The sequence below is a fragment of the Cetorhinus maximus genome, chromosome 12 (assembly GCF_964194155.1).
Source record: "Cetorhinus maximus chromosome 12, sCetMax3.hap1.1, whole genome shotgun sequence".
In the NCBI taxonomy this organism is placed as follows: Eukaryota; Metazoa; Chordata; class Chondrichthyes; order Lamniformes; family Cetorhinidae; genus Cetorhinus; species Cetorhinus maximus.
Genome location: NC_135890.1, coordinates 69,482,762 through 69,495,220, shown reverse-complemented (window position 1 = coordinate 69,495,220; position 12,459 = coordinate 69,482,762). Strand labels below are relative to the sequence as shown.

The 12,459-nt window shown below is 44.0% G+C and overlaps 1 protein-coding gene across 3 annotated transcripts in view; it reads left to right on the top strand.

Moving 5' to 3' along the window:
- The window catches only part of cabin1 (calcineurin binding protein 1), a 528,604-nt gene that overhangs the window by 192,600 nt on the left and 323,545 nt on the right, over window positions 1–12,459 (top strand). For all 3 annotated transcript variants that reach the window (XM_078553837.1, XM_078553836.1, XM_078553835.1), the window contains exon 27: window positions 5,868–6,631. In XM_078553837.1, coding sequence (XP_078409963.1) covers window positions 5,868–6,631 — 764 coding nt within the window. The remainder of the gene's footprint in view (window positions 1–5,867; window positions 6,632–12,459) is intronic.

Sequence of the window (12,459 nt, the reverse complement as noted above, 5' to 3'; positions counted from 1 at the left end):
TATTTTAGTAATGTTAGATGAGGGAAAAGTGTTGGCCAGGACATTGGAAGAGCTCCCCTGTTCTTTAAATAGTGCCATGGAATAAAATCTTTTACATCCACTAGTACACTAAGAAAATGAAGCTAAGCTTGCCCACTCATGGTTTAAATTTATGGAGAACATTGCATATGTGGAGTGTATACACCCAGACGTGAATGGATCAAACGCTCTAATTTCTGATACTCCTGAAGGCAGATGGAAAGTGTCAGTCTTCAAAATATTGAGAATAGTATTAAAGTGTTAGTCTGGCCAGCAAGTGTGAGGTGGTGCACTTGGGCAGGACAAACAAGGCACGGGAATACACGATGAATGGTAGGACCCTGGGAAGTACCGAGGATCAGCGGGACCTTGGTGTGCATGTCCACCGGTCCCTTAAGGTAGCGGGACAGGTAGATAAGGTGGTCAAGAAGGCATATGGGATACTTGCCTTTATTAGCTGAGGCATAGAATATAAGAGCAGCGAGGTTATGCTGGAACTGTATAAAACGCTGGTTAGGCCACAGCTAGAGTATTGTGTGCAGTTCTGGAACCCGCATTATAGGAAGGATGTGATTGAACTAGAGAGAGTGCAGAGGAGATTTACCAGGATGTTGCCTGGGCTGGAGAGATTTAGATATGAGGAGAGATTGGATGGACTAGGGTTATTTTCCCTGGAGCAGAGGAGATTGAGGGGGGACATGATTGAGGTGTATAAAGTTATGAGGGGCATAGATAGGGTAGACAGGAAGGAACTTTTCCCCTTGGCGGAGGGATCAATAATCAGGGGGCATAGATTTAAGGAAGGGGCAGGAGGTTTAGAGGGGATGTGAGGAAGAATTTTTTCACCCAGAGGGTGGTGGGAATCTGGAACTCACTGCCTGAAAGGGTGGTAGAGGCAGAAACCCTCATAACATTTAAGAAGTATTTGGATATGCACTTGCAATGCCATGGCATACAAGCTATGAGCCTAGTACTGGAAATGGGATTAGAATAGTTAGGTATTGTTTGACTGGCACAGACTCGATGGGCCGAAGGGCCTTTTTCTGTGCTGTAGACCTCTGACTCTATGACTCAAGAATGATGTTGTAAGACTGCCCTGGCTGTAAACCAACTAGCTTCTTGTGGTGTTGTTGGAAATAAGTTAAAACCAAGGATAATTTATGCCTGAAGATTCCACTAATGAATGGATGACCGGAACTAATGTAGAACCATAGAACACTACAGCACAGAAAACAGGCCATTCGGCCCTTCTAGTCTGTGCCGAAATATTATTCCGCTAGTCCTATTGACCTGCACCTAGTCCATAACCCTCCAGACCTCTCCCATCCATGTATCTATCCAATTTATTCTTAAAACTTAAGAGTGAGCCCGCATTTACCACGTCAGATGGTAGCTCGTTCCACACTCTCACCACTCTCTGAGTGAAGAAGTTCCCCCTAATGTTCCCCCTAAACCTTTCCCCTTTCACCCTAAAGCCATGTCCTCTCGTGTTTATCTCTCCTAATCTAAGTGGAAAGAGCCTACTCACATTTACTCTGTCTATACCCCTCATAATTTTGTAAACTTCTATCAAATCTCCCCTCATTCTTCTACGCTCCAAGGAATAAAGTCCTAACCTGTTTAATCTTTCCCTGTAACTCAACTCCTTAAGACCCGGCAACATCCTAGTAAATCTTCTCTGCACACTCTCAATCTTACAATCTTGTAGTAATAAAGAATATGCCCATCACTGGACCAAAGGAAGGACAGATGTTCCTCAGTGCTGTTGGTATTGGGTTCAAAAGTAGTTGGTTAAAAATCTATTTTTATATGTAAAAATGTATTTTAAACATGCCACCAATAGTGCACTAAATGTTTAATAGGAAATTATAATTACCTTCTAAATACCTGACCATATGACTATACTTTCCATGTAAGCTTGGATGGTGAATGTTGGTGACCAGTTTGGTGGCAATAAGGTACGCAACTCAGCTGGAATCTGTTCCTTTCTGACATCCTCATGCACTTTGCTTTGGGCAATGTGGTTGGTGGGGAGGGACAGGCTTATTAGATAGAGGTTGGGAGCAGAAGCACAGGGCGATTTTCTTATCCGGAGTTGGCAAATCCTGAAAACCATTATATCACTTTCTCTTCCCTTCCCAAGTTGCTACTGCAGCTAAGATCCGGAAACTGAACACAGACGGGATCAAACTTCAGATTTTCCTGGACTCTGGCTCAGCACCATTTAAACATTGAGCTGTTGGAAGGGATCTGAAGAAAACTTGTAAGAAAATACACAATGTTTCAGGAAGTTAAAAAATGTGAAATTATGCCAAATAATGTGAAACCTCAATTATGTCATAGTACAAGAGGACAGGTGAATAATAACAACAGCTTGCATTTGTACAGTGGCTTTAATCCAGGAACTTGTCCCAAGGCAGTTCACAGGAGTGTTATCAAACAAAAGTTGATACAGAGCTGCACAAGGAGATATTAAAGCAGGGACATAGATTTTAAGGAGCATCTTAAAGTAAGGAAGAGAGGTTAAGGGAGAGAATTCTAGAGCTTAGGGCCTCGGCAGTTGAAGGCACGGTTGCCAATGGTGAAGTGATTAGAATCAGGAATGCGCAGGCGGTCAGCGACGGAGTAGCAGAGATATATATATGGGAGGGTTGCGTGGCTGGAGGAGATTATAGGGAAAGGGAGGGCCAAAGCTGTGAGTGATTTGAAAATAAGTGTGAGAATTTTAAAATTGAGGTGCTGCTTAATGCAGAGCCAGTGTCGGTCATTGAGCATAGGGTAATGGGTGAATGGCAGTTGATGTGAGTAAGGACACAGCCAGCAGAGTTTTGGATGACCTCAAGTTTGCAAAAAGGTGCAACATGGAAGGCTGGCCAGGAGTGACTTGAAATAGTCAAGTTTAGAGGTAACAAAGGCAGAGATGAGTGTTTCAGTACCACATGAGCTGAGGCAGATCCGGGTAATATTACTGAGGTGAAAATAGTGTAGTGCTGATGTAGATATATGGTTGGAAGCTCATCTTGGAGCCAAGGTTGTGAACAGTCTGGGTCAGTCTTGGAGTTGCCAAGGAGAGGAATGGAGTCGTTGGCCAGGTAACGGAGGGTGGAGGCACCAAAGACAATGGTATAATTTGAAGAAAAGCAGGGGAGCGCTCTCATTGTCCTGGCTGGCATTTATTCCTCAACCAACTAAGGTAACAATCACTAAGAACAGATTATCTGGTTATGAATTAATTTCCTCTTTGTGGATCTTAGTGTGCATGAACCAGCTGGTCTACTTGCTTATGTACTTAAAAATAATTAATTATATGTGAAGCATCCCATGCTAACAGGAGGACTTGATAAAGTCCTTTATAAACGCAAACTCTTTCTTCCTTCCTAATACTTTCTAGAGTGCTCTGCTAACAGAGAATGTTCCATTTTCCTGTGTGGCTTTGACACCTCGATTCGAGGCTGGGATTTGAGATCTGCCTCTGAATTAAAGTCTGATGAGCAAACAATGTTGGGCTCATAATTGACTGGTTTCATTTGAATTTGAGAGCTTTGGTCTTCCAAGTACTTAATTGGATCAACTATACTGGATGTTAGACAATTTTAGAGACAGTGGAGGGATATACAGAGGTGATGATGAAGTAGAACTTAGTGTCTTTGTTATACATGTGGACATAGATGCTGTATTTTCGGATGATGTCACTGAGGGCAGCATGTAGATGGAAAATAGGAGTGGGCCAAGGATAGGTCCTTGGGGGTGCCAGACATAATGGTGCAGGAGTGGAAGTTGGAACAATTTCAATTGACTGTTTTGGCTATGATATGCTTAGTTACAAATGGAACCAAGAAAGTGCAATTCTGTTGAGGTGGATTTTGGCGGAGGATGTTGTGGTCAACTCTGTTGAAGGCTGAAGACAGATCGAGAAGGATGAGGAGGGATAGTTTGTCATGGACATAGTCACTAAGAATGCCACTTATGACTTTGATAATGGCAGTTACAGTACTGTAGTGGAGATGGAAACCTGATTGATAGATTCAAACATGGAATTGTGGGCAAGATGGGCGTAGATTTGGGAGAATGCAACATGATCAAGGATTTTTGAGAGGAAAGGGAGATTGGGGTGGTAGCTGGAAAGGATGGAGGGGTCAATACCATATAATTTCAACACATTGAGATTTCTGCACCTGGCCATTACTATTCATTTAGAATCTCCAGTACCTGTCTTTTTCTGTCCATTTACTACATGGACCTTTGTAATTTGTTCTTGAACCTGTCTGATTTGGCCTGCAAACTGTGGTAGCTCGCCTCCTTTGGCAGAGCAATCCTAAGAGGCAGCCTGTGGGGGCCAAGTGTGACTTGAGCTCATTTAATCCTCATTTAAGTCCAATCCTTGTCTTTACACAAGCCAAACTTCAGTATTTCGAATCTTTAATGTTCTGGCTCGGAGAACTGGAAAAGGGAACCTTGCTGATTGGCCAAAATTCATCAAGCAGCAAGCAGCCCACAGCCGTGGGCATTTTAACGACCTAAAGCTTTCAAATTTTGGATGGGGAGGGGAAAAGGATGATAGTTTTGCTGATTGCTGTACATGGCAAGGAGATCACAATTAGATTATGTGGAAGCCTTACTTTCCAGGTTTATGGGGGACCTTGCTTTGTGCTGGGTCCTCCATTATGCAGATCATTCTTTTAGCCTGAAGCTTATACCTTTGTTTATGGGGCCTCGAAATATTGGTAAAGGCCAATTCATGGTTTGGTCACATATCAAACTGCCCACCCTACTCCAAAAGGTCGCTATTGTAGTTCTAAAGTACACTAATGACATTCTGGTGGCCTCATGCTCCCCTCATTGACGTGCTGTCAGCATGCAGAACAATAAGCCTCGTGTCATAGGGGTTTTCTGTTTCATTTTGATGAGCCCAGTGATATCAAAACATCTGTTCTCAACAACGCATCCTCATTGGTGGATTTAGGATTTTATCCGTCAGTGAGCAGTGCTGAGAACAGGTGATTCTTGAACACACACACACACACACACCCTGATTTTCACTTTCCCCCTCCACCCCATTCCTGTAAGGGGGCTGTTAAAATAAGGGTAGCAATTTACCCCTGTGATTCTACTGCTTCCCTGTCAGATCATGACATTAAACTGCTCTTTGAAGTATGTGAGCAGGACCCTTCAGGGAGGCATTCTAACTTTAGTCTAAGACTTAAGTGGGGGGAGGAGCAGTGACAGTTTCCTTGTCAGGACAGACCTATTGGGAGTTGGATCATGAGTCACAGAGGCCCAGGCAGATGAGCTTTTTTTAAATGGCTATAGCTCAGCGGTCAGACTCTTGCCTCAAGAAAGAAGGCCCTGGGTTCAAGTCCCACTCCAGAGCACATATTCTAGGCTGACACTAGTGTAATACTAACCGAGTGCTACATGATCAAAGGCGCCATCTTTCAGATAAGACATTAAGTCGAGGCCCTGTTTGCCCCCTCAGGTGACATAGAAGATCCATGATATTGGATAAGAAGAATAGGGGAGTTCTCCATGGTGTCCTGGCCAATATTGTTTGACCATGTTTAGGTACACCGAACTGGCTTACAGTACATTGGGCTACAGCAGAATGAGTGAATTGGTCCTGAAGAAGCCAAGACTGTATAACAGGCAATTGGTTGGGGTCACAGAATCACTTTGATTGAGCTTTTATTTTAACATATCCAGGTATAGCTGAGTACACTCTACATTCAAACCTAACCAGAACTTTGTTATGTCAAGGCATCACTGCATGTCCTTCTGTTTCGAATATGCAATACATTGTGTCAGAAATCATTCTGCAGCCAATAATGGAAGCTATTTTTGTTTTTTTCCAGAGAGAAGTCAAGACAGTGTGATTTTGGTACTCTCTGATTCTAACTCAACACAGGACATCTTCACAGATGCAGCCAGCTCTCAGGACAGCAGCAGGAAGATTCACTCTGGGAAAGGCAGCCCCTCGTCTTCCTCAACCGTGGAGGCAACTGTGTTGTCCACGGAGAGCCGTGGAAAACTGGAAGAAGAGGACTTAGTGGCTCGAGTTTCTTCAGAGGATTGTAAAGGAGGCAGTGTAGAGATCACTGAAGCCATAGATGCTTTGACTTTGAGATTGGCAGAGCGCACAGCTCACAGGGTGCCCATGGAGGCAGCTATGCTGTCCAGGGAGAATTATAGGAAGTTGGAGGAAGAGGACTCAGTGGGACGTATCTGCACTGAGCTTTGTAGAGGAGGCAGTGTGGAGATCACTGAAGGAATAGATGCTTTGGCTTTGAGATTGGCAGAACAAGCAGGAGCAAAATTGCAAACAGATACGCAGTGTCAAACTAGCACCATTACTGCTATTAATGTCACTCCCACCAGAGCCACCTCCTCATCTCTGTGTGACTCAAAAAAGAAAGCAACTGATCCATCAGGAGACACGAAAGACACATACAGATTGGAGGATCTCCCTCAGAGCCTGCCAGGAGATGAGAGGGAGCAGCGTCGAGTCCTAACTGAACAGTGTATTAGAGCCCTGCATCTGTGTCTCAGTCGATTCCCTCAGCACTATAAGAGTCTCTACAGATTGGCTTATCTGTACATATATAGTAAAACGCACAAGGTAAGTGACTGTCATCCTTCTTCCTTTTGCAAACCTTATTCAGCTTTATAAATAGCTGCTTGAGATGATAAACTGAGAGTGTGAAGGGTTGTGGATGATAGAAGGAATGTGAAGGAGTATGAAAAAGGATAAGATCATGAACCATTGATATCGGTGGTGGGGGAGAATAGGAATTTCAGTGGTTGATTTGAGATTCTGTCTTTAAATATGTGCAAATTCTTTCACTGTCCTAGCGGTGCCAATTTCAAAACTCAATACTTGGAAGAGAATGAATATTTTTTTGCTTGGTAATATTTTATCAAGAGTAATTGCTGTTAGCCTTTTTGAAGGAATTGAGTGGGAGCTACTAAGCTTGGCCATGTGACAGAAATGAGGGTTAAATTCAGCTATCAATCCTTTTGGGCTGATTTTAAATCAACATGGTTCTGGGGAGTTAAACACATTATGGCCAGGATTTTATGGCTCCACCACGGCGTGTTCACCTCTCTCTCTCCTCCACCCCCCCCACCCCCCCAGCAGATGCGGCGAGTCATTTAAATCTTCATTCAATTCAGCAGGACTGTAATATCCTGCCGGGAGGGAGGGGCAGTAAAATCCTGGCCTATCAGTTATTGCTCTGTTTTGCTCTCCCACTGCAATATTTCAATAGCAATGCTCCCTTCAGCCAGTTTTGTAATATTGAAACAACCCAGCAGAATTACAAACAGCAGAGGGGGCAATGGCTGGTCATCAGAATATTGGAGGGATGAAGTGCACATAATAAAATCAAAAAAATTACAGCACAAAAGGAGGAAACCACTTAGCCTATTGTTTTATAATTAAAGTGATGAATTCTAATCATGCTCCCCTGATTTTTCCCTCCATTTCTCTCAATCACTACTTGCTGTTAAACGGATGCTGTGTTTTGGTCACACTGCAGCTTAAGGGCCTGGAAACAGAGAGGGAATGGGTGACCACCAGGCAATCGAAGAGAACTAAGCAGGTAGTGCAGGAGTCCCCTGGGGTCCTGCTCACAAATTGGTTTTCCGTTTTGGAAGCTGGTGAGGGTGCTGGTTCCTCAGAGGAGTGCAATCAGAGCCAAGCTTGTGGCACATCCAGTGGCTCCAGCTGTACAGGGGGGGAGGAAGAAGAAAGGAAGAGCTATGGTGATAGGGGATTCGTTGGTTAGGGGAACATACAGGCGTTTCTGTTGCCATAGATGTGACTCCAGGATGGTATGTTGCCTCCCTGGTGCCAGGGTCACAGATGTCTCAGAGCGGCTGCAGGACATTCTTCTGGGGGAGGGTGATCAGCCAGAGGTCGTGGTCCACATTGATACCAATAACTTAGGCAGGAAGGGGGATGTGGTCCTGCAATCAGAATTTCGGGAGCTAGGTAGAAAATTAGCAAGCAGGACCTCAAATGTAGTAATCTCCGGATTGCTCCCAGTGCCATGTGCCAGTGAGTACAGAAATAGAAGGATAAGGCAGATGAATGTGTGGTTGGAAAGATGGTGCAGGAGGGAGGGCTTTAGATTCCTGGGACACTTGGACTGACTCTGGGGGAGATGCACCTGTATAAGCCAGATGGGTTGGACCTGAACAGAGCTGGGTCTGAGTTCCTTGTGGGGTGTTTTGCTAGTGCTGTTGGAAGGGCTTTAAACTAACCCAGCAGGGGTGTGGGAACCAAGAAAAAATATTAGAGAGAAATTCCAGGGTACAAAATACTGGGAGGGACAGATAGCATTAGCATAGAGAATAGTAAGTTAATAGTTAAAGTCGGGGTAAGGGAGAAAGTAACAAAATCTAAATCGGGGTTGCTATGCATGTAAGTAAATGCACGGAGTATAGTAAATAAGATTGGGGAGTTACAGGTGCAGATTGCCATATGGAGAGAGCAGTTAACAAAGCATATAGTATCCTGGGCATTATTATTAAGGGCATAGGGTACAAGAACAAGGAGGTTATGTTGAATTTATATAAGACCCTTGTTAGACCTTAGCTGGAATATTGTGTACAGTTCTGGGCACCATATTGTAGGAAGGATGTGAGCACATTGGAGAGGGTGCTGAAGAGGTTTACAAGAATGGTTCCAGGGATGAGAAACTTCAGCTATGAGGATAGATTGGGGAGGTTGGGACAGTTCTTCTTGGAGTGAAGAAGGCTGAGAGTAGATTTGATAGAGATGCTCAAAATCATGAGGGGGCTGGACAGAGTAGATAGGGAGAAGCTGTTCCCATTCATAAAAGGTTTAAAAATGAGACGGCACGGATTTAAAGTGATTTGCAGAAGAAGCAAGTGTGTTGTGAGAGAGAACTTTTTCATACACAATGAGTGTTTCAGGTCTGGAATGCACTGCCTGGAAGTGTGGTGGAGACAGGTTCATTCGAGGCATTCAACAGGACATTAGACAATTATTTGAATAGAAACAATCTATAAGGGTACGGGGAAAAGGCAGGGCAATGGCACTAGGTCATAATGCTGATTTGGAGAGCAGGTGCAGAGATGATGGACGAATGGCCGCCTCCTGTGTCGTTAAGATTCTGTGATTGTAAGATACGTCTGTTTGAAAGTCTAGTTTTAGTACACAATCTTGATTCTAATTCCCATCAGTTGAACTTGCCTGGAAGTGCTAAAGCAGACACCAGCAGGCGGAGCACTCAAGTGCTGATTGGACACCATTTTCATGGAACAGTATATGCGACCTCTACACACCCACTTTCACTGAAGGAGTGGAATGTACTGGTTGATACACAGCAGCATGTATGAAGAAGGCTCAGGACAGTGAGGGAGAAGGTGGACAGGTTCGCAGACATGGCCCTGGAGGCCCTGGTGGAGGAGGTCTAGAGAAGGAGGGAGGTCCTTATTAAGATTGGGAAAGGATGCCACCATCCTGCTCCCCTCTCCTGCAGCAGCTGGTGCTGTCCACTGGCCTCACCTCACCCTGACTAAGGGGGGGGGAACCCTCAGTAAGATGCCCATGACCAAGCATTCCCTTTTCTTCTGATGATTACTAGAAGGCCTCCAGTAAGATAATCTCAAGAGAATTTCCAGAATAAAAGCTGATTGTACTGGTAAAGTCTCCCAATGCTTTTAAAAGTTCTCTTCAAACCTCCAGCAACTTAACAGCACCCAGGGTACCATTCATAGCTGAAGTGTTAAATCCTTTACCAAGAATGACGTCTTGTGCTAAATGTAGGCTAAACGGGAATTTCTCTGCTTAAGACCCCAATCTTGGCCATGTGCAGGCTCTTCAGCATTTAAAGTATCCAGAAAAAAATCATCCGCAAATAGTTCAAAAGCTATCTCTGTGGAATGTACTCTAGGTGGGGATTTCAACGTCCATCACCAAGAGTATGTCAGTAATACCACCACTGACCGGGCTGGTCGAGTCCTAAAGGACATAGCTGCCAGACTGGGCCAATGAGAACTAACACTAGGGAAAAGCATACCTTACCTTGTCCTCAACACCTACCTGTCATAGATGCATCTGCCCATGACAGTATTGGTGGAAACAAAGTCCTGTCTTCACACTAAAGACATTCTCCATCATGTTGTGTGGCACTATCATTGTGTTAAATGGGATAGATTCAGGTACAGATTTAGCAGCTCAAAATTGGGCATCCAGGAGGTACTGTGGGCCATCAGCAAAGCAGAATTATGTTCAATCATGATCTCTAACATCATAGCCGCATATTCCTCACTAAAGCCAAGGTGCCAACCCTGATTCAATGAAGAGTGCAGGAGAGCATGCCAAGAGCATCGCCAGGCATACTTAAAAATGAGGGATACAAACCTGGTGAAGCTACAACACCGCTTTATACACATGCCAAACAGCAGGAGCAGCATGCTATAGACCAGGCTAAGTGATCCCGCAACCATTGGATTAGATCAAAGGTCTACAGGCCTGCAACATCCAGTTGTGAATGGTAGTGGACAATTAAACAACTAACAGCAGGAAGAGGTTCCACAAATATCCCCATCCTCAATGATGGGAGAACCCAACACATCAGTGCAAAAGACAGGGCTGAAGCATTTGCAACTATCTTCAGCTAGCACTAAAACATTCGAAGGTTTCACCTGTACTGTCATAGATGCATGGCTTTTGCTTTCACTTGCTGACCATAAGTTTGCAAAAGGATGATCCACCTTGGTCTTTGCTATCACAGGTGCCAGTCTTCAGTCAATTTGATTCACTCCACATGGTATCAAGAAATGGCACTGGATATTGCAAAGGCTATGGGTCCTGACAACATCCTGGCAGCAGTACTGAAGACCTGTGCTCCAGAACTAGCTGCGCCCCCTAGCCACGCTGTTCTGGGACAGCTACAACTCTAGCATCTAGCTGACAAAGTGGAAAATTGCCTAGGTGTGACCTGTCCATAAAAAGCAGGACGAATCCAATCCCACCAATTACCATCCCATCAGTCCACTCTCAATCATCAGCAAAGTGATGGAAGATGTCATTGACAGTGTTATCAAGCAGCACTTATTTGGCAATAACCTGCTCAGTTTGGGCTCCCCCAGGACCACTAGGCTCCAGACCTCATTACTTTTCACAATTTATATAAATGACTTGGATGAAAGGAGCAAAGGAATGGTTACTAAATTTGCTGACGACACAAAGTTAGATAGGAAAGTAAATTGTGAAGAGGACATAAGGAGGCTGCAATGTGACAAATATAGGTTAAGTGAATGGGCAAAGATCTGGTAAATGGAGTATAATGTGGGCAAATGTGAAATTGTTCATTTTGGCAGGAAGAATAAAAAAGAAGCTGCTTATCTAAATGGTGAGAGATTGTGAGGTCTGAGATTTAGAGGGACCTGGGTGTCTTCGTGCATTAATCACAAAAGGTTAGTATGCAGGTACAGCAGGTAATTAGGAAAGCTAATAGAAAGTTATCGGGGGGTAGTTGGGAATGTGGAAATCGAAACACAAGATCATCAGCCATGATCTTATTGAATGACGGATCAGACTCAAGGGGCCGAATGGTCTACTCCTGTTCCTATTTCTTATGTTCTTATGTTATCATTTATTGTGAGGGGAATTGATTACATAAGTAGGGAGGTTATGCTTCACTTGTACAGGGCACTGGTGAGACCACATCTGGAATATTGTGTACAGTGTTAGTCTCCTTATTTAAAGAGAGATGTAAATGTTTTAGAAGCAGTTCAGAGAAGATTTACTAGACTAATACTTGGAATGAGCAGGTTGCCTTATGAGGAAAGGTTGGACAGGTTAGGCTTGTATCCACTGGAGCTTAGAAGAGTAAGAGGTGACTTGATTGAAACATAAGATCCTGAGGGGTCTTGACAGGGTGGATGTGGAGAGGATGTTTCCTCTTGTTGGAGAATCTAGAACTAGGGGTCACTGTTTAAAAATAAGGGGTCGCTCATTTAAGACAGATGAGGAGAAATTTTTTCTCTGATGGTTGAGAGTCTTTGGAACTCTCTTCCTCAAAAGGCACTGGAAGCAGAATCTTTGAATATTTTTAAGGTAGAGCTAGATAGATTCTTGATTAACAAAGGGGTGAAAGATTATCGGGGGTAGGATTGAGGTTATATTCCGATCAGCCATGATCTTATTGAATGGTGGAGCAGGCTTGAGGGGCCGAGTGGCCTACTACTTCTAATTCATATGTTCGTGGAAGCAGAGGCAATGTGGTGCGATGGTGAATTTCTCAGATTCCGTTGTAGCAGCTCTTGCTTAGAAATTGAAGCAGGTGAAGTAGCTGTTTTTAAAGTTATCCTGACATTAATGCTGTTGTGGCTTTGAGCGAGTTCTAAATTAAGGCTATGCTGACGAAGAAGGATCCAGTGTTAATGAGCAGTTTGGCATAATATCATGTT